The sequence below is a fragment of the Dromiciops gliroides genome, chromosome 6, assembly GCF_019393635.1.
Source record: "Dromiciops gliroides isolate mDroGli1 chromosome 6, mDroGli1.pri, whole genome shotgun sequence".
NCBI lineage: Eukaryota > Metazoa > Chordata > Mammalia > Microbiotheria > Microbiotheriidae > Dromiciops > Dromiciops gliroides.
The window spans coordinates 139212622-139235683 of NC_057866.1; the positions used below are offsets into that span (position 1 = coordinate 139212622).

The following is a 23062-nucleotide window of genomic DNA, read 5'->3' on the forward strand; positions in this document are numbered from 1 at the left end:
TAAAAATAGCAAATTATTTCTGAGTTAATAAGGAGAAATTAAGAAAATTAAAATATTCCAGCTTTAAAATTAACATTGTCATCATGTATCTAACTCACTAGATATGATGCCATCTGACAAAGGTAATTTTTGAGTGCAACATGTATTTCTATGAATACAAAGAACCATCTACATGGCAATTCTGAATAGCCCTTTAAAATATATTAAAAAGTAACAAATATACTTATTTTGAGTATTATAATGTGTGAATTAAAAAGCAAAAAAGATACTTATCAAACATATTTGGGACTCAGGAATTTTTCCTTTTTCCAAAGCAAAATTGTGATCATTATCTTTTTAGGATTTAGGGAAGATGAGCTATGCTTTCATAGCTTTGTTTAAATGATCTAATTAGCTATGCCTCACCTATATTCTTGTATTATAAAGACCCAGAAATAATTGGCTTCATTCCACATGTTGTTATGATGATTTCTTTTAGTGCACTGAGGTTTATTCAACAAAGATTAAATAGTACAAAATAATATAGTGTAGATTATTGAAAGGATGATTAGGGATAACTAGAGGAAATTAAGAGAGAAAATTTATACAGTATTAAGTAAATGAATTAAAAAAGTTATTGTTGAGAACTTCAAAAAATTGAAATGTTTAGTTCTGACCTAACCTGATCATAGTTATTTAGACCCAGCCATTGTTTTGGTAATTTGGAGGTATTAGAGCAAGTGGATTTGTTCAGAAATACATATGAAGGAGTGGGTAGGAATACTTTACTCCATTGGTGACAGAAATAGGCAGAGGGGAGAACTGACATGGCAAAGGAAGAAAAGACATTGTAAAGGGGTACAGGTTAGAGAAAGGAAACCAGGAGGCTTCATGAATGGTCTATAAGACCTGATCACAGTTAGCAATTTACTTCCCATAACACCACATGCTTTGGGAATATTTGCATTCTTGTTAAACTAATACACTTACTGTTCTGGGTAGTATCTCAAATGAATTTGAAATAAAAAAAAAGTTTAAAAAAACATTAAGATAATGGTCTGTTTTTGATGGTTTTTAGTCTTTTGTAGTGTATTCTTATGCCTATTAAATATACCCAGTCAGCCACTTTCTATTTACTTTTTCAACAGTGGGTAACTTGTTCTTTTGTGTACCTACTCTTGAATAAAAGATGAGTTATTATAAATATGAATGAAGTATAACAATCAATGCAATACTTAACAGATTATTAGTTTAGAACTTCTTTACAATTACTAATGTTTATTTTGACCATTATAGACTACATAGAGTATATAATTTCTCTCCTCTTGAAAATTAGTTTTGGAATACCAAACCATCTTTTTGCCTTGTAGATATTTCCTCCATTATGAGTTCTTTTTGATATTGGCCTGTTAATTATTAGCCATTGTTTTATATAAGTAGGTTTCTTTCTTAGTTTTATGAAGTAAGACATTAAAACCATTAATATTGGAAGCATATGGTATAAGCAATGCATAAAAATAAAGTATCATTTTACTATTGTCTTTAAGTGACATTCTATTTTTAGATCCCATTGATTATTGCTGATAGCTCTAATAGATTATACAATCCAAGAAATGTTTTATTTTCACTTATGGTAAGGTGCACCTTTTTAGCAAGGTAAGATAATTTTAAGTCCTGTGTCATGTCATTGCTAGAAATTAATAGAACCTTACAAAGCTTTCATAGGCTGTGTGAGTATGTGACCAGCTATATTCATAAAGTTTGTTATTCTTATTTATCATGGCTAATCGCTTCTCTCTTTTCTCTGTATCTCCTTATGTAAATAAATAAAATTAGAGAGAGAAATATCCATATATAAGTGGATCAAAACATGGATTTAATAAACCAAAGAGAAAGAAGAAGTGACTTACTGGATCAGATACCCTGTTTAGCATTTCTGGATCAAACCAATACCAGATTCCCAGAACATAATAGGGAGTCCAGCAGACAGTAAATAAAGAGGCAAAAGCTACAGTCATCTTTAGTGTCCTTAAACGTGCTCTCGGGATATTGTTCTTTGATCGATTCAGTTGCAGTTCTATTAAAAAAACAAAAAGAAAAAAATGCATACTTCATTTCCATTAATATCAGGAAACTCAAAAAGAAGGATACAATCTAAAACAACAGTTAATCTCAAAAGAAAAAAAAAACCCTTTCCAAATAGCCACTAGCCTATTTTAAGTAATAACAATAATATTCCTTTTTTAAAAAGTATCTTTTTGTCTCAGTTTTCCTAATGTCAGATAAAATGTAGAATAGACCTATTCAGAAATAAGTTTTACAATGATAAAATGTTGATTCATTAAAAGAATGTATTCTTCTCAGCCTATATTTTTTTTTCACCGACTACAGATGAATAAGAAATTGTGAAATTGTGAGCACAGGAATTATTTTTCTTGAAAGATCCAACCTGTGAGATTTTCAATCTTGACTTATTGTTTTAAAATGATAAAATTAGGCCCATGTCTCAAGTGGAAATGTGTCCTATATCACTGAAATTCAAGAGCATTTCAAAGCTGTAGTTTCATTCCTTAAGAATTAAGTCCTGGGGGCAGCTAGGTGGCGCAGTGGATAAAGCACTGGTCCTGAATTCAGGAGTACCTGAGTTCAAATTCAGCCTCAGACACTTGACACTAGCTGTGTGACCCTGGGGAAGTCACTTAACCCCCATTGCCCCGCCAAAAAAATAAAATAAAATAAAATAAATTAAGTCCTAAACTTGACAAAGGCAGCCTGACTTTCTTAAAACAGGCCAAATAGTTAAGGCTATCCTGACTTTAAAAGGCATGTTACTGATAAAAGGAAGGTGTTCTGTGTAAAGAGACCAATCAGTGTGGTCAAATACAAAATACGTTTGGACAGGATCACAAATTTTAAGAGTCCTGTGAACTTTTCTACATTATTATTGTAAAACTTATTTCTGAATAGGTCTATTAAGATATGCAATCTTTTTGTCAGGTATTAATAATTTTATTGTTTTTTTTTTTTTTTGCAGGGCAGTGGGGGTTAAGTGACTTGCCCAGGGTCACACAGCTAGTAAATGTCAATTGTCTGAGGCTGGATTTGAACTCAGGTACTCCTGAATCCAGGACCGATGCTTTATCCACTGTACCACCTAGCTTCCCCTATTAATAATTTTATTATGCTTTATGTCTGACTGAAGTCTAAGTAATAACAACATGAAGAAAATCCTTCCCCACCCCACTCATCCCCTGCTTTTTGAAAGCCACCTGTAGACTTGATCCTGTTTCTAATCATTGAAGGAGCCTTTTGAGGACATTCTAAGATAGCATTGAGTCCAGAAATCATGGAAAAACATATACAACACTTTAAGGGAGAGGACATGTTGTTTTTGGTTTTATGGATGTTCCATATACACTTTTTGAAGAGATGAGTGATGTATGTGTGACAGCCTTTTTTTTTGTCTTGAGTTTACAATGTTATAGACTATAAACAAAACCATTTCTTTTCCCTACAAGAAACAAAAAGATATGAGTGAGCACCAAGACAGAAAGATCATCTGGTTTAGCACAGATATCTAACTTGAGAACCAAAACACTAGACTGAGGGAATTTAGGATATATTTCTGTGATAATTGCTTAATATGCCCAACCTCTATACTGGCTTCTAACTTTCTTCAGTGCTCCATCTCTTCATTTTTCAATTCCTGTGTTTAGTATAACATGCTGCCAAAGCAAATACCAATTCCTGCATTTAAACAGGAAATAAACCCCTCTCCTTATTCATCTCATTCCTTTATTTGTTGCCTCTATGGTATTGAAACTATGAAAGGAAGAATTTTATCCTGATAAGGGACCTATGATAAGGTGAAGAATTCTAGCACTGCATATCAGCATAATGAGAGAGTGGGATAATGTAGAGGTAAGAAGGTTTTGATTAAAATATATATTTTTGTACTTTTCCTGCATGGGAAGATTAAATTACATTTATTATTATGTGTGTATCTAAGTGTGTATGTGTGTGTGTGTGTGTGGTCTCCTTTAGTATCTTGTGGCAACAGCTTCAAAATACTGAAGTAAAATACTTTTTGATAATATTTTCTATTAAGAATGAATATTCCAGTCTCTTTAGCACTCCTTTTAACACAAACTTCTGTTAAAGTATTGCTACCAAAGGTTTTATTTCACTGTTCAGCAAAATGCCTCTTGGTGCCATATGTGGGGACCAGTTTTTAATTGGGGAGTGCTAGCTAAGCGGCTTGCTGCAATATTGGGACAAGGAAGGAAACTGGCAGCCTCCCTCAAAACAGAACAAGATTTATTTTAACAAGAATGAACTTAAAAAAAAAACAACCACAAACAGGATCAGTAGGATCAAGGGAAAGGAAATAAAATGGGGAAAAGGAAATTATAATACCTGAAAAAATACCACTGCCCAGGAATCAGCTGAAAATACGCAGCAGAACGCCTGTCGCTTTCCAGCTTCCACCTAGAATGCCCAATTCTCCTCCCCCAAACCTAGAAACACCCCACACAGCCCCAGCCAATGGGATGGCCGCTCTGACAGTCACATGACTGCCCTCACTAGGCTTCCAATCATTATAATTTTGCCATGCCCATGTAGGCGTGGGTGAGTGGTGATGATGTGAGGTGCCAGAGCCCTGGCAATGGCTACAACCAGTGGGTGGAGCACCGTGCGGTTTGCGGAGCCCCAGGCCAGTGTGCTCAGAGGCATAAAAACCTCAAATAACAATTCTTTACACATATAGACAATTATTCATAAATTAACAAATATTTTAACATAATTGGCTTTCAGAAGAATAACCACCATTGCAGGTTTTGTAGGGATAGTAGACAAATCATATACAAGTCATATACAAGTCTTTAGAACTTATGTTGTTGAGTTATATGATTTTGACCGTGAAATGCAAGAATTTTCTACAAGTAATTCTATTGTCTATAAGACCATAGATGATATTTTGGTTATTTCCAGAAATCTGTCCAATTCTTTTTTTTTTTGTTGTTTTGTTTTTGTTTTTGTTTTTGTTTTTTTTTTTGCAGGGCAATGGGGGTTAAGTGACTTGCCCAGGTTCACACAGCTAGTAAATGTCAAGTGTCTGAGGCCAGCTTTGAACTTAGGTCCTCCTGAATCCAGGGCTGGTGCTTTATCCACTGTGCCACCTAGCTGCCCCCAGAAGGTAACTTTTAAGTAGTTGAGTGACTGGTGCTATATCTCAATCAGAAAGAGACAGCCCATGTCAGGGAAACGGAAGTAATGGAGGAGTAAATGGCAGGAAAAAGAATCCTGGAATAACTGCTACAGAGGTGATGCAGGCTTTGCTCTTGTCTGTGATGAAGCTGGACAGGATTTCATTAGCCAATTCAACAGTAATTGCACCTGTTCAACAACTGTGTATTTAAGATGTGGAAAAAATTACAAAGAGTACATACCATGGGGATCCTGGCGAAGGACCTGGGTCAAGGTGAAGATGATCTTAGCATTGCACACTAACATGATGAAAAGAGGAATGATGAAGAGGCAGCTGAAGGTCAAGAGGTTATAGAAGGCTTCCTGCCACCACTCTGGGAAACTGCAGTGTGTCACACATTGAGAAAAAATTCCTGTTTGTCCGGAGATCTCCTCTACATGGATCATCCTGAAGATGTACAACTGTAGAAGGGAAATAAGAATAAAAGGTGGTCTGCTGTTCCCAGGTTATATTTTCTTCCTGAAAGCTTTCTCTAATGTCTTGTACCACACCTTTAAAATACACTCGCCAAAATTAATTCTACAGATGATTTGTATTTGTTTAAAATGACTACCTGATGTTCTCTTCAAAGGTACTTGTGAATGAGTAGCTGTCTCTGGAACTTTGCAGGTATCTGTTGAGATTTAGAAGCAGAGACTAGCAGAGACAATAATAATCAGGAAAACTATGTAAAACCAAATTCTGAGTTGCTCAGGTAAAATTCACTGTGATTATGGGGAAAAAAGGGAAGTGCCTCAGGATGCCTCAGAGTTGGTTGTAACTAGCTCATATAGTACATCCACCTAAGCCAACCATGTGGTGCCATTAAGAGAGTCCTGGACCTGGAGCTTCAAAGACCCGAGTTTTATACCTGCCACAGACAACTATTATCTTTGTGAGTATGGAGAAATTATATCATCTCCCTAGAACTCATTTTTCTCATCTGTAAAACGTGAACCATAGTAGCAGCTACCCTACTGGGTTGTTGTGAGGATCAAGTGAGATAATATATGTAAAGTGCTTTATAAACCTTAATGTTCTAAGTATCATTAATATTATTATTAATCTTAGTGAAGGAAAACCCAATAAGTTTGAGAAATGTATAAACAAATATAGCCAAGTTTTTTTTTTCTTTTTTCTAGTTTGGCATTTTAAAAGTGGATGGAATGAATCAGTATGAGTTTGTTCATTTTGCAAGCAGTGTTTGAAAATATTAGGTATGTCAAACTCTATTTGTCCTCCACTTGTTCTGACCCCATTTATTAAGTCTCTGATCCTCCTAGTCATGTCCATAGTTGTTGTTTTTTAATTAAGAATGCCCCATATTTTAATACTGTGAGAATATGAACATCTTCCTGAAATAGAGATTCTCAGAACACTACTTCTTATGACTTATCCCTTCCAACATCCAGAGGCCTAGCAAATCCAAACAAAATAGTGGAAGGAGAGTAGAATAGGTTTTACATGGCAACTACTATGCATCAGGCACTGTGCTAAGTGCTTTAAAAATAAAAATATTAACTAATTTGATCCTCACAACAACCCTACAAAGTAGGTGCTGTTTTTATTTCCATTTTACAATAGAGGAAGCTGAGGCAAAAAGGTTAAGTGATTCACCCAGCATCACACAGCTGATTGGTGTCTGCGGTTACTAACTTCAGGCCTAGTACTTTATCTCCAGCACCACCAGCTGCCTCTACCAATCAATCAGTCAATCAGTCAATCAATCAATCAATCAGTCAATCAATCAATATTTATTATTAAACACCTACTATGTGCCAGGTATTGTGCTAAGTGCTGGGGATACAAAAAGAGGCAAAAGACAGACAAGGAGCTCACAATCTAAAGAGGAGACAACAAACAAAATATATGAAGCAAGCTATATACAGGATAAATAGGAAATGATTAGTAGAGGGACTGGAATTAAGAGTGGTTGGGAAAGAAGGTAGAATTTTAGCTGGAATTTTAAAGAAGCCATGGAGATGTGTAGTCTGAGGAGAGGAGGGAGAACGTTCCAAGCCTGGGAGACAGTTAGAAAAAAGGCCTAGAGCCAAGAGATGGAGTGTTTTATTCATGGAACAGCCAGGAGGCCAGTTTCACTGGATCTAAGAGTATGTGTCAGGAATTCAGGCAGAAGAATATTGGAGAGGTAGGAAGTGCATAGATTATAAAGGTCTTTGAATGCCAAACACAGCATTGTTTTTCTTTGCTCCATGAAGCAATAGGAAGCCACTGGAGTTTATTGAATAGAGGGTGTGACATGATTGGACCTTTGCCTTAGGAAAATCACTTTGGTGCCTAAAATGGAGGATGGATCAAAGGGGGATAGACTTTGTAGGTAGAGATAGGGAGACACACCAGGAATAGAAGAAGAATAGAAGAAGTAGATATGTTAACTAGTTTTATGTATATGGTGAATTTTTTAAGCCACTGGGGCTGGTACTAATTTAAAATTTTGTGGTGAATTTAGGATATTTTTTCTTGTTCATTGAAAACACACAATATACGGTTAGAGAGTTGGTCTCAAAGCTGGAAGAGACCAAGGTTCAAGTCCCACTTCTGACACATACTGGCTGTGTGACCTCAGGTAATCAAATTAACCTTTAAGTGATATAGAAAACTCTTTAAAACTATTGATTTCAGAGAAGGTACACGCTGGATTTAGTAGAGAAAGGTTTTTTTCACATGTAAAGGAGTTTCTTATGCCAGTGAAAACACAGAAACAGTACCTATTCTAACATTAAACTTTTAACAGTTTTGGCTTTCTTGAATTTTTTCTTTTTATTTTTGGACAATGCTTCTGTTTTGGTAACTATGTCAAGTAAATGCACATTCACATTTTCCCTTCAAATCCTTTTATACTAACACCTTGTACCAATTTTTAATTGAATGTCAAAGTTTTGTATGATTCTAAATCAAAGAGCTGGAAGGAACCTTCAAGGTCCCAACCCTTTTATTTTACAGATGAGGAAACAGGTCCAGATTAAGAAGAAGAATACATTTTTCTACCATTTTAAGTCCTGATTTATGATGTTAAAGTAAAAACACAAACATTCAGAGCTCTTTTTAACAAGGGAGTTACAAAACAAAACAAATCAATTACTAACATAACCCACTAGAGGGAGTCCAGTGATCACAATATTGGTGTTAACATCAAGAGGGCAAATGAATGACTTAATCTAGTTGAGTCTCAGTCTCGCTCTCGCTCTCGCTCTCGCTCTCGCTCCCCCTCTCCCCCCCTCCCCCTTTTTTTCTGCTTAGCAAAGACTAACTGGATTTCCCTGTAATTTGGAAGAGAAATTTTCATCTACACATACACAATGTGTGTGTGTGTATTCATTCATTTTTTTTTTATCTTACAACTTAGCTCAAAATTTTAGCTGAAGATTCAACACCATTAGTGTTATGAATGGGTGATTACTTTGAAAAATAGAAAACTTGTTTTCTTCTGTTTTCATTAGTTCTCAGGTGTATTGTTACATCCTCTCTAAAGCAGATTAATTTAATATTTTGGAATTGGGATTTTAAAAAATCATCTTGCACAACATTCTCCTATATTTTATAGCTACCAAAATCATAAAGGAAAGTACAATAAAGTACAATGACTTTGAAGAACAGTACCAATTTTGTGGCTCAATTATTGTTTATCACTTTTGTTTAAATTCTTAATTACCTGTTCACTAATATATTTTGAACTTAATCCATTTTGTCTTTCAGACCTTTTTTGCCAGTGGTACTTTTAGTTTTTTTTTTCATTGTTTTACAACTTAGCCCTCTAGGATATTAGCCATAATTGGAGGGAGAGATATGAGTTTATATTTATCAAGAATGATAAGATAAGGGGCAGCTAGATGGTGCAGTGGATAGAGCACTGACCCTGGAGTCAGGAGTACCTGAGTTCAAATCCGGCCTCAGACACTTAACACTTACTAGCTGTGTGACCCTGGGCAAGTCACTTTACCTCAATTGCCTCACTAAAAAAAAAAAAAAAGAATGATAAGATAAAGTGAGAGTTTTTTTAAGGAGGGAGGAAACATAGGATTGTTATTTGCAGGTATAAGGGAAGGAGCCATTAGTTATGGGAGAGTTTGAAGGCAAGAGAGTGGGGATGGTAGTGTGGGCAGTCTGCTGGAAAAGATGAGAGAGGTGGGTGCTGGTAGAGATATTGACCTTGGTATGGACAAAGACCACTTCTTTATCAAAGGCTAAAGTGAAGGAGCAGGTAGTGGGGAAGTTGTCTTAATGATGTTAAAACAAGGATGATGGGAGAAGAGGAAACTCTTGTCAAGTGGCATCATTTTTTTTTTTTTTTAGTGAGGCAATTGGGGTGAAGTGACTTGCCCAGGGTCACACAGCTAATATGTGTCAAAGGTCTGAGGCTGGATTTGAACTCAGGTCCTCCTAAATCCAGGGCTGGTGGTCCATCCACTTCGACACCTAGCTGCCCCAGCATAATTTTTTTCTATGAAATTATTAGATAAGGTCTTTAGCAGAGACCGTATATGGAGGGAGGTGAGACAAGAAGGTTTTGAATTGCTATGTAACTATAGATATAGAGATGGATAGATAAATAGAGATTTTTATAATAAAACTCAATATTATTGATAATATGATTATTGGATCAATGGGTATAATTAATGCTGTGATTCTTTTTGTGTACTGCCAGGTTGCTCTCCCCCCAAAAAAGATTCTACCGATTTTACCAACAATATATGAGTGTACTTGCTTCTCTGACCCTACTGTGATTGAGCTTTGTTATTTTTAGTTATTTCTTCCAATCTGATGGATGAGATGTGGGATCTCAAGTTTATTCTAATGTGCACTTTTCTTAATATTATTGGCATTATACATTTTTAAAAAATGACCATTTACAATGTTTCTTATTTTGGGGTAAATGTTCTGTTTCTATCTGTTTACTAGTAGTTGATCTAGTGCTGTCCTTGAATATTTGTGTTAGCACATTATACATTTCAAATAAGATTTTATCTGATATATTAATTACAAATATTTCTCTCAGGGTGTTATTCTTCTAATCTAATTTACTATCATTGTTTTTGTACAGATTTGTTTTTGAATTTTTATGTAATCAAATCCTGTTTCTCTTACTTTCTTTTTGATGGGAGGGGTTGTGTAAAGCTGTGATAGTTATAGTCAGATACTTAAGGCTCATTCTCTGTTGCTAGAGGTGTTACTTCCCATTAAGGATGTGGATTGGGACTGGACCTCTGATTTCATTGGCATAGAAATCTACCTTACTTATGGAGGTTGGAATAATCCCTGCAATTTATAGTCTTAGAGAATTTGTCTTGAGCACCGAGAGTTTAAGGGACTTGTCCAGGGTCATCTAGGCATTATTTGTCCAAGATGGCATCGAACCCAGGTCTTTTTGGCTTAAAATTGCCTCACTAGGCACTATGCCAGATTACCTCTTCTTGCTACCATAAAGGTTATTATTTTAGGGATTCAGTATGCTCACTATCCTTTGTGCTGTTTTACAGATTCAGTACACTTTCTGCCCTTTTTCCTTGTTCTGTCTTTAATTTTTCTACGTGGGAGCAGCTATACTTCCTACTCCCATTCCTCATCAAACTCCTTTTTTTGTTCTGTTCTGTTCTGTTCTGTTTTGAGGGAGAAGGAGTATAGGGGCAATAAAATGGTGGTAAGAAAAGGAAGCAGTAGTTAGAATGGTGGCTTGCATAACCGTGATAATTCTGATCCTCTCTAGGTCCTTTCTCTGCTTCTCTCCACCTTAATCCTCCTAGAGGATGTGTCATTAGCTTGACCAGCTCCACCTTGTTTCTATTCAATTCAATTTAACAAGCATTTATTAAGTACCTGTGATGTGCTAGGTGCTCTGCCTTCAAGGAGGACAATTAACTTGGGGATGCAACATATATGTTAAACATATATGTTATAAATATATGTCATAGACAAGTGCATTTGAGGAAGGATAGAGAGCATTTATAAAACAGCAAGATTAGTGAAGGCTTCAGGTAGGGGGAGCACCTGACTTGAGCCTTGAAAGCAACTAAGTATTCTGAGAAGATGAGGTAAGGAGGGAAGCAGGAGAGCCTGGGAAAAAGCACTGAGGCAGGAGAGGAAAACTTTGAATTTAGGAAGTAACAGATCAGTTTGTACTGTAGGGTCATAGATTTAGAGCTGAAGGAATTTGGGGCAGTTTGTTTTTAATTTCTATCCTTTTTCCCACTGTGTGTGTGTCTGTGTTTGTGTGTGTGTGTGTGTGTGACCTTAAGTTCATAGGTCATAGTTTTGGAGTCTTAAAGGGCTCCAGGGTTGTCTTGCCCAACTCCCTCATTTTACAGATGAGAGGACTGAGGCCCAGAGATGTTGTGATGTGTTTAAGATCCCATAAGTGTTATGTAGCAAAACTGTTATTTAAAACCTAGTCTTTTGACTTCAGATCCAGTGTTCTTTTTCAAAATTTCTATAGTTTTTGTTAAGGGAGGCTAGGGACTTAGTCCAGCTTGTGACTACCATGGAAATAGTACCTTAGTGTCTTTTAAAAATTCACTTAATTTTTTTCATGTTTCTGCTTCCTTTATTCCCTGGGCCTGTCACTATCAGTGTTAGTCCCCATCCTGCTAGCCTTCTTCAGTGTCTTAGAAATCTGTACTTTATCTTTCTTACTTAGAAAAAAGTAGCTATTAACTATTTATTTTCCCTCAAAATATCTCTGAGAATTACACTTTTCAGAATCACAGCATGTCAGAGGTATCGGAGTTTCAGAGGGCATTTAGTGTAATCCATGCCTGACAACAAATTACCTCTACAAAATCTCCCAAAAGAGGTCATTTAGACTCTGCTTGAAGACCTCCCAAAAGGGGAAGTCTTTTCCCTATGTAGCCTGTTCTCTTTTTTTGGGAAAATTCTAATCACATAGGAAAAGTTTCCTTCTATCTAGTCCAAATTTGCTTCTTTGCAAATGCCATTCATCATTCTTAGTTCTTTTTTTTGGGGGACCAAGAAGAATAAGTCGGATGCATCTTCCACACTATAACCCTTCAGATACTTGAAAACAGGTATCATATAACACCACCAGTCTCATCCTTTGCTTCCCCAGAGTAGTTCTATTTAATCTAACAATTTAACAAGTATTTATTTGGTGTCTACATAAGGCATTGTGTTAAATGCTGGGGAAGTACTAAGAAAAAAAAGAAAATGATCCCTGTCCTCAAGGAGATCATATTCTACTGGGGGATAGGGGATGGAAGATTTGTTTCAACACGTACACAAATGAATATAGTGCATAGAAAACTGAAGAGTCAGGGAACCTTAATGGGGGTGGGGAGGAGGTAGAGGAAGGTGTGTACTTAGGGAAGACTTAATGGTGGAAGTGGTACCGGAGCTGAGCCTTTAAGGAAGACAATGATTCTGTGAGGTGAAGATGAGGAGAGAGTACATTATAAAGATGGATGGTAATGATGAACAGTTGGATTAGGGGACAGACCAAGAGTCTAGTTTCTTTGTAATGTAGACTTTTTGAAGAGCAGTTGTATACGATAAGGCTGATATGGTAGGTGGGAGCCTATCTAGAGGGTCTTAAATACCAGGTTAAGGAGTTTGTATTTGTAGGTGCTGAGGTGCCACCAAATTTTAAAAAATATTGAAGCCTTTTGTTTTTTTTACACCACTGTTATCCAGTAACACCTCTCCCATGCAGGGAATCCTCCCTTGTCACAAAGAAAAGCAGTCAAACAAAACTGATTGACAGCCATTGCATTTGGAGCTGGGACATTCCATACTGACAGTCTCCTACCTCCCTTAAAAGAGGAGGGGAGTGTGTTTCTTCACCTGGTTGGAATTCAGCTTCCTTTTAGTTTTATTTTCACTTGCATTTTTACTGTTTATTATGCATATTGTTCCCATGATTCTGTGCTCATCTTCTCATTTTTCTATGAATTTCCCATTTCACATGGTGAAATGAAATTCCATTGAATTCATATACCCCACTGCAGGGTTGAATTTTTTTTATTTGTTTCTTTTTTTGAGGAGGTTACCATGGTCAGATCTTTGTAGAGAATATACTGGAGAGTAGAGGGGAGCAAATGCAAGCAGGGAAATTGTTCAGGGAGTTTTTGCAGGTAAGAGATGATGAATTAGAAAGATAACTAGAGGAGTAGAGAGGAGACTGATGCAAGATATATTCCTTTGGTTGATTATTGAATGACATATTTTACTGTCCCTCTAACTGCCACCCTGATATATCAAATCATGGCCATGTAAACATATTTTCACATATCTTTAGCTCAAAGCCTAATGAATAACTCACAAATCTTGCCTGCAGACCTATGTTAGCCTTGATATTTAAAGCTATCACTAGGTAATGCTTCCCATCAATATAGATAAGCTAATTAGTGAAAATTTTCCAAAAAAATATCTGTTTCTATGTGTTTCTTGTGGTTGTAAAATGACTAAATTTTAACGATTTTGAATTTTGATATGGACACACCTAATTCAGGAAGTGTTTCATCCTTCCTCATGTAGTTACAGCCTAAGAACAGATTTTTAAAAATCAGATACACATTTATGGCACACTGACTTTTGAAAAACATTCTTGGGAATTATATTCCCAGAACCCAGTTGTTATCTTGCTATATCCTGGTAAGTATAGATTTCAGAAAGTGGGATGGATGAAAATTGGGTAGTAAATATAGTGACATGTACTGGATTGGCCAAACTTCCTTTTCATTGATTGAATATTTTATGAATTTTAAGGTATGTAACTTTTTTTTTTTTGTGTGTGAGGCAATTGGGGTTAAGTGACTTGCCTAGGGTCACACAGCTAGTAAGTGTTAAGTGTCTGAAGCCAGATTTAAACTCAGGTCCTCCTGACTCCAGGGCCAGTGCTCTATCCACTGCACCACCTAGCTGCCCCTGTAACCTTAATTATATTGACTTTTTTCTGTCTCAGCTATTCATTCTTTTTATTTATTTATTTTTTTGGGGGTGAGGCATTTGGGGTTGGTTAAGTGACTTGCCCAGGGTGACACAGCTAGTAAGTGTCAAGTGTCTGAGGCCGAATTTGAACTCAGGTCCTCCTGAATCCAGGGCAGGTGCACTATCCACTGCACCACCTAACTGCCCTCTCAGCATTCTTAAACTCAACTTTTCTAAACTTTGCTTCAGTTTCCTAAAGTTAACAATCACTGAGACTTCTGAAACTATCAAACCATTCACAGTCACCAACCAATATAGAGATCAGGTTTTTGGAGTTGTTGAAGAAGCTAGAAAATCTGGGAGGCAGATGTCAGTAATGTATTTCTACAATTTTAGTTTAGTGAAAGGGCAGCTAGGTGGCAAAATGGATAGAGAGCCAGGCCTGACTCCAGAGTCAGGAAGATAACTCTTCCTGAGTTCAAATCTGGCCTCACTTACTAGCTGTGTGATCCTGGGCAAGTCACTTAACCCTGTTTGTTTCAGTTCCCCATATGTAAAATGAGCCAGAGGAGGAAATGGCAACCCCCTCCAGTACTTCCACCAAGAAAAACCCAAATGGGGTCACGAAGAGTCAGACACAACTGAAAATGACTGAACAATAACAGTTTAGTGAAACTAAGTCAAAAACTAAATGTAGATCTCTTAATTGCTAGTCCAGTGTTGCTAAAAACACTATATAAGTAATAGACAACAAATACCAACATTAGAGGGAAAAAGTTTAAGTAATCATTTTAGTCACAAATAAACCATATGAGAATGTTTCATTCTCAGACGACATAGTCATGGAATGTGCTAAGACACCAGGTATATTGGTTATATGTCATAGTTTCTAAATAAGCTTTCTTTATCTTCTGTCTCCTGAATTGTCACATAACTGAAACCTCTTTAGTAAAGGGAGATATCTTTTAATCAAAGTATTTTTTTCTAATGAAACCAAAAGTTATAGTCCTTTAAAAATTCACATAAAATTCTCAGGGAAAGATTGGTAGAATTCTTTGCTCTTATATGTTACAAAGTCCAAAAATCAATTTACTTATTTCCCTTTTATGAATATGTGGGTCATCTTTTCAACACATGAAGATTTTGTGATTCACTTAAATCAATATTTGATATATATATATTCCCACAGGAAAATATCTTTAGAAAAAAATAGAATGATGATATTTTCTTTGAATACCCAATATCTTTCCCCTTCACACTGACCTTAAGCTAAAGCAATGGACATATGATATTTGGATAATATACCATAAAAAACAAAGAAAAACCAGAGGTAAGGTATTCAGAAAACAATGGTGAGGGAGAACAGATTGACAGCTCAAATGCCATACAGGTATTCATTAAATAACAAAAGAACCCGGGGAAGGCCTCCAGATCTTTGTGTAGATAATCTCTGTAAGATAAAGTAGGTAATCACTGTAATCTCTTCTGAAAACATCTCAAAATGAGAGGATATGGATAGATTGCTATCTGTGCTGACTAATGGAGAATCTATCCTGATAAGGTCTTGGATTCTCTGAAGTATAGAAATGCTAATGTACTATGCGTGCTATTAAATTTTACCTTGTTATCTACAAAAGGACCATTTCCCCTATTTTCTCTGTAATTGATCAATTATTATGTTCCTTTTAATCAATGGGTGTGTATACACATACATATATACACATACAGAGAAAATAGGGAAACTTTTGTTCAGGTTTGGAATCTCAATTATACACTAATCATATGCTTCTGACTGCCTACAGGGTATTTATTTTTGAATGTTTAGCAGTCATAGCAAAGTTCAGTGTGTTTTCAAACAAACTCATCATCTTTTCTTCCTCAACCCCCAAATTGACTTCCCTGTTCAACTTCTCTATTTCATTCAGGGATGCCACCATTTTCCCAGTTTCCTAATTTATTAACCTTGGAGTAATTTTCAGTTTCCTTGTCTTTTAGTTCTATAGCCAACTATTCCAACTGTCACTAGTCAGAGGCTTCATCATCTTATTACAACATTTCCCTACACAGTATCCCTGGTTTCTTCCCTCTCCGGTTAATTCTGTATCTCATTTGAATTTAAGCTCCCTGAGGAAAAGGATTGTTCTTCATCTTTGTCCTTGTTTTCCTAGTGCCTAGCAAAATACATTTGTTGTTCAGTTGTTTCAGTTGTGTCTGACTCTTTGTGACCCTATTTGGGGTTTTCTTAGTGGAGATACTAAAGTGGTTTGCCATTTCTTTCTCCAGCTCATTTTAAAAATAAGGAGACTGAGGCAAACAGATTTAAGTGACTTGCCCAGGGTTGCACAGCTAGTTAAGTATCTGAAGCCAAATTTAAACTGAGGTCTTCCTGATTCTAGGCCTGGCTCTCTATCTGCCTTGCCACCTAGCTGCCCTTGCTTTGTACATAGTGGGTACTTAAAAAATTCTTGCTTATTGACGATATTGATGCTAAACTATTTTTTCTAAAGCACCACTTTCATAAAATTACTCCCTTGCACAAGAATTTGCAATGGCTCTCTATTGCCTATCACATTAAGTCGAAACTCCTTTTTTCCTCTTTCAAATTTTTCTCTTAGTCTTATTGTATTGAAGCTTATTTTCTACCATTACCTCAAATGAATCCTCTATGCTAGCTATAAGAGCCTCTTTATGCTTCTCTGAAGAGCACTATGTCCCTTTTTTTCTATCTGGAATGCTCATATCTTTTTTTTTCTTCCCAAATCTTCAAAGCCTATTTTATCCCTTGAAGCTTCCCCTGATTATTCTGGCCTACAAGAATATGTGTTTACTGTGAATTTCTATTGTACTAAAAGTAAGAACCATGCATTTTTTTTTGTTTGTTTTTTGGTGAGTCAGTTGGGGTTAAGTGACTTGCCTAGGGTCACACAGCTAGTAAGTGTTAAGTATCTGAGGCTGGATTTGAACTCAGGTCCTCCTGACTACAGGGCCCATGTTCTATCCACTGCACCATCTAGCTTCCCCAGAACCATGAAGTTTTGCACTCAATTGTCCTCTAATTATTCTAGTGTTAATCTTCAATCCTCAACTGAATTGTAAACTTTTTGAGGTTAGGGACCATATCCTACCTTTTTTCTATATCTTAATACTTAATACTTAGTGGACTGTTCAACATATGGGATCAGAGACTTAGAGCAAGAAGGACACCATTGAGCTCATGTCCATCAAATATTTCTTGTTTTCTGCATCAAGACCAACCAAGTAACACATCACAATGGCACCTCGCAGAAGCAAAGACTTGGAAATTTTCATGAATTGGCTTCAAATGAAGACTTTCAATTATTCCATTAAGAAGTATTTTTATACCCTATTTCAAGGAGACAATTTACTTGACCTTTTCCTTTATATTCAATTGTAGAGAGACCAATGATGATATCTGCATTTATATTTTACTTTTTCAAGGAAATAAAAGAATTTAATTCTTTTTTATTTCATCAGCACTTACAACTGACTCTTGAATTAGCTTGTTCTTACTCTCAGGGTAAATTTAGAGATGTCATTAGATTTGCCTAAGAGGTTAAGTTGAAGAAAAGGTAAGAAAACCCTAATTCATACTTCAAATGAGCTATTTAAAAACCATACTGCTTTCCTCTTTCTTTTTTTTTTTTTTTTTGGTGAGGCAATTAAGATTAAGCGACTTGCCCAGGGTCACACAGCTAGTAAGTGTTAAATGTCTGAGGCTGGATTTGAACTCAGGTCCTCCTGAATCCAGGGCCTGTGCTTTATCCACTGCTCCACCTAGCTGCCCCTGCTTCCCTCTTTCTTAAGGAAAAATATATTTTCCCAGCCAGGGAAGTTCAAGATTGTCAGATTAGTTCCTGATGGGAGTGGTAGTGTATGTAGAGCACATTCTGGTTAGCTCATCTTTGGTCCACACCCTGGGGTCATTAGAGTACATAATGGAGCAGACATAGCTTGCCTACGATTAGGTATCTTTACTATTTACAAGAGGTTTTTTTCTACTTTCCAGAAGAAATCACTTGGCTATGATAGCATTCATTGAAAGCCTTGGATAAAAAATCACATTCTTCAGGTCAATTAATTAGTCAGATAGACAGAACATAACCTTAGTTCTCTGCAGCAAAGTGATACTATTATCTACTTGAGCCATATACCCTTCTTGCTGTAGAATGCTTGCCCAGGACAAACAAAACCCAAACTCAGCATCTGGTAAAAATGAACAATTTCACAAACTTGACTTTCTTTTTTAGTTAATCCTAGGTAGCTGAAATTCTTTGCCTCCTCCCCCCCCCCCCCCCCCCCGCCCCTGGCCAAACCCCCAAGTATACAAGTCTATAGCTTAAGGTACTCCAAGTAATAAATTATATCATTACATCTTTCTGTGAATCTCATACTCCTGAAAACTCCCTATGTCATAGTATCTGTACTATCCATGTATCGACATATTATACAAGTATCAATGTCTTGCCACAAACACTGTGTGACCCTGGGCAAGTCGCTTAACCTTAACTTCAGTTTCTTCATCTGTAAAATAAGGATAACAATAAAACATCACAGGGTTATTGTAAGGCTCAAATAAGATAGCATATGTAAAAGCAGTTTGCAGACTTTAAAGTGCTACATAATTGTTAGCTTTTGTTACCAATTAATTGATTGCGGGCCAACTAGATGGCGCAGTGGATAGAGCACCGGCCCTGGAGTCAGGAGGACCTGAGTTCAAATCCGACCTCAGACACTTAACACTTACTAGCTGTGTGACCCTGGGCAAGTCACTTAACCCCAATTGCCTCACCCAAAAAAACCCCAAAACAAAACCAATTAATTGATTGGTCAATTATTAATTTTACTCTGATGGTCAGGGCATTAAGGGAGTTTGAGGTTAACTTTAAAGGTTGAAAAGGTCTTTCCTAAAAGTTAGGTAAGAAATCTGGGGTATGTATCCTAATAAATCCTGTTACTCTAAGAAGAAAAGATGTTTACCTGTGGCCCAGCAAAGATAATACTGAGAAACCAGGCTACACCAATCATAGAATATCCAACCTTTGTGTTGCTCTTCACAGCCAAAGGTCTGGTGATGGCCAAGAATCTATCCAAGCTGATCACTACCATCATGAAGGCCGGTGCGTACATGGAGAAAAGCTTTAGATAACTGAGAGCTTTGCATAAGAACTCTCCAGCATACCACTGCACAGTCACATTCCATATCCCATCTAATGGCATAACAATCACAGTTTCCAGCAGGTTGGCTAGTGTCAGATGTTTAAGAAGCACCTTCATACGAGGGAACTTCTTCACTTCTTCATGCTTCTGGGTCTGCCTCTGCAGCTTCAGTAAAAAGGAGGCGTTGAAGGCTGTAGAGACCAGGAAAAGGAAGAAAGTAACCATTACTCGGATTTTGCCAGACAAAGTCAGAGTGGGTAGATCTCTGTGTGTCACTGGGAAGCTACTGTTAATGGATGAACAGTGGGCATGCCCCGGCTCAGGGTTGACTCTGTTTGCCATAGCTATATACTGATAGACCTTGTAAATTTATGTCTCTGGTACTTCTGATTATGGTGACAGTTCATAAAGTCGGGTTTTATTCTGCCTTACCTAAATGAAAGTGTCCTTGGCACAGATCTGTGTTAAATTATGTTCCCTAGATACTTTGGACTTTCTGTGAAAGATCAAGGTGAACTTGTTTAGTGAACATCTAATCTAAGCAGGTGCTAAAGCAGATATTGTTGAACACTTTCTGAGGGTCAACCGTAACGTTAGTATCAGGGCAGATGGCTTTTGTAATCCCTTTTAAAGTCTGATTCACCTTAGTTTTTCTTTCTAGTGGACTAGGAGAAGCTCATCTTACTTTGACGTTAAGAATTTACTGATTTCATTATACTATTAACATTAAGAGGTCTTTAAAAACTGTTGAATTTTACTTGTATAAAGAACACATATAGAACAGTAATGCTGAAAAATTAGTGTATTTAAAACCTGACAGTCCAATAGAAGTTAATGTTTACTGCTTATATATGCAGGGCATTGACGAACTATTCAAACCACCTTTCAAAAAATAAATGGCATAAATGTAGGGTGGGTAAAGATCAATTTCAGTAGACATTCATGTTAAAGACAACTTGTTTAGTTGACCAGCAATTCAGTACAAACTAATAAATGTAATGGGGTATATGGGGTGTTCAGGAGAACTAGCCCCTCAGGTGTGAGGGCTTGATGAGTCCTTTTCAGGGCTGCTTATCCACCTTTAGTGTTCACCTGATTCACCTAACTCTTGCCTATGTCTCTGAGAAGCTGTATGTGCAGTGTTCATAGCACGATAAACCATCTCATCAGATGGGCTAAATGAGGTTGAAAGTAACCGACAGTCCTCAAACCTGTCAGTGAGTTAGGGGGAGGTCTACGCCAACTATGTGAAGACTTTCCCTGGTAAAATAGGTGAATGAGAACTATTTGTTCTAGTGGCCATGAAGGCAGCTTAAGCAGGTATTGTGGAGTGTTTAGAGCTTCATCAGGCATCAGAGGCAGGAAGGTCATCCATTACATCCTGGGCCATCACCAGTCATCTTGACTTTTGTCCTGCCACTGGACTTTGATGACTCAGGAAGAGAGAGTGAAACTGATGACCATGCAACTCTGCCTTACTTTAATCCAATTCATTCACAAGTCAAGACATTTACCTGTGATGTCATTGGTCCTTTTTGAAAATGAAGGACAAACAATACCACAAACTAATAATATGATGTTGCTGCAAAAAAACCCCAAAGATGTATGTAGTCTTAGGCTACATTAATAGAAGTATAGCATCAAGAATGAGCAGAGTGAAAATAAAAACATACTTTATAGTTGTAGGACCATATCTCCATTCTGGGTGCCACATTTTAAGGGATGTTAACAAACTACTGTTTGTCAGAGGAGTGTTACCAGGATGGTGAAGGGTATCATTCAAGGAACAATAGAAGGAAGTGGTTGGATTTGTTTAGCCTAGAGAAGACTGATAGAGGAAATGATAGCTGCCTTTGTATATTTTAAAGGTTATCAGGTGGAAAATGAATTGGATTTATTCTCTGTGGGGCAAGGGGGTGCAATTATTAAGATCAATTATATGGAGGAAGCTTAGCATAGTGGAGAACTTTCTAAGAATTAAGGGTCTCCAAAAATGAATTAGCCTGTCTTGTGACAGAGTGAGCTCCCCATTTCTGGAAGTGTTCAAATAGAGCCCCTATGACTCACTATCAGGGATGTGGTAGAGTGGATTCCTGCATGGACTGTACTACGTGATGTCCAAAGTTTCTTTCAACTAAAATTTCTATATTTCTTTGATTCTTATTCAGTTGGAAATAATTTTGTTTTTGTACCTATGTTGTTTACCTTACCTTACGATGAAATCTAGCTGATGTAAGATTTAAATAATATGGAGAGGAGAAGAGCAGTGGTCAGGGGTGGCTGTGGTGTAAAGCCAAGTCTGAATTAACAGTCTGAATTTTAGAATATTTTTAAAGAAATAAAGCTTATTATCTTCAAGCATTGTATGTGATATAAACAAATATATGTGTATTGATAAATAAAATGAGATTAAATAAATACATTTTATAACAGGTCTTATATAAAATGGGCTAGAAATTAAAAAAAATATAACATGTTATGTTCAACCCTAAAGTTCAAAGTATATTGAATTAAAAAATTTTTTTTTGAATCATTGGCTTAAAAAAACCAATTATTATATTTTTTGAGTCAGCAGTGGTTAAGTGACTTGCCTAGGGTCATACATCTATTAAGTGTCAACAACTGAATTTGAACTAGGGTCCCCTTGACTCTGGGCCTGGTGCTCTATCCTTTGTACCACCTAGCTGCCCCAAAAACAATTAATTAAAAAAAATTCCCCTTTTCCTCTAAACCCAGAAAATCAATCAAGGAAGAAATTATTTTGACATTTTTTCTCAATAATTTCCTCTTATTCTTCCATTTAACAAGCATTTATTGAATGCCTATTATGTACTGGGTCCAGTGCCAAGTACTGGACATACAAAGACAAAAAACCTGCAATTCCTGCCCACAAAGAACTTTTGTCTTATTAGTGTGTGTGTGTGTGTGTGTGTGTAACAATATATTAATGGAAAGCCCTCGTCTGTTAAAGGAATTACCCAATGCAGTGCTATAACCCTGAATTTACCAATGATATAAATTACTTGGACTTGTTCACATGCTTGAATACACAGCCATTTCTCCTTTCTCGGTGACTTCTGCTGTATATACCAGAAAGTACTGAATTGATACAAGATATATCTTACATTCTGCTAACTACGATGAGGGTGACTCAGTCAAGAGGTCAGAGGTCACGATGAAGGTAAAGAACTTGTATAATAATAAGGAATGTGAGACTTGGCTAGTAAGAAAATTGTTTTTTAAAATGGAGAGCTTCATATTGATCTTTCATTTGGAGCAGTTCCAATGGATGATAAAATATAAGGCATGGCTGTGTGGGCAGAAAATTAAAGTGGAATAGAGATGAAATGAATAGGAATTAAGGAAATTGAGGACGTTTGGTGCTGAGGTGTTAGGTTGGGCATTAATTTGGATGTTGAAATCATCATGGCAGGGGGAAAGGAGGGAGCGGAAAATTGTGATCCAAGTATTCAAATTATCAAGGAAGGTGTAATTTTTTTGGTAGAGTTTGGGTGAGAGTTATGTCAAAACTGTGGAGAAGTGATTATAGGCAGGAGAGATATACTTCAGAAGAGGAAAGAATGTTAAATGAAAATGCAATAATGTTCTAGGAATTGGTTAGTAATAAGTATATGAAATCTTCCTTCTCTGTCTTTGAATAAAGAGAGGAGTATGATTAGAGACCATAGGAGAGGGGTCCTGGGGTTGTGCAGGCATTGGGGGAAAATGTTGCACTTTGGAGAAAGCCTAATTTTGACT

At 36.6% G+C, this 23062-nt stretch overlaps 1 protein-coding gene across 1 annotated transcript; it reads right to left on the bottom strand.

The window, feature by feature from the left end:
* Positions 1-1811: 1811 nt before the first annotated feature.
* GNRHR (gonadotropin releasing hormone receptor) lies at positions 1812-19645 on the bottom strand. The gene is made up of 3 exons (XM_043969559.1): positions 19124-19645; positions 5430-5649; positions 1812-2056 (listed from the first exon to the last, which is right to left on the bottom strand). The coding sequence occupies exons 1-3, from the start codon at positions 19643-19645 to the stop codon at positions 1812-1814; spliced, it is 987 nt and encodes a 328-aa protein (XP_043825494.1).
* Positions 19646-23062: the final 3417 nt, after the last annotated feature.

Bases quoted from the DNA above. Each gene is read 5' to 3' on its own strand.
- GNRHR (XM_043969559.1), bottom strand. From the start codon at position 19,645: ATGGCAAACAGAGTCAACCCTGAGCCGGGGCATGCCCACTGTTCATCC. The intron at 5,650-19,123 runs GTAAACATCTTT...TCCCTTCTACAG, and splicing joins TTATCTTTGCTGGGCCACAG to TTGTACATCTTCAGGATGAT. The intron at 2,057-5,429 runs GTATGTACTCTT...TTTTTTTAATAG, and splicing joins CCTTCGCCAGGATCCCCATG to AACTGCAACTGAATCGATCA.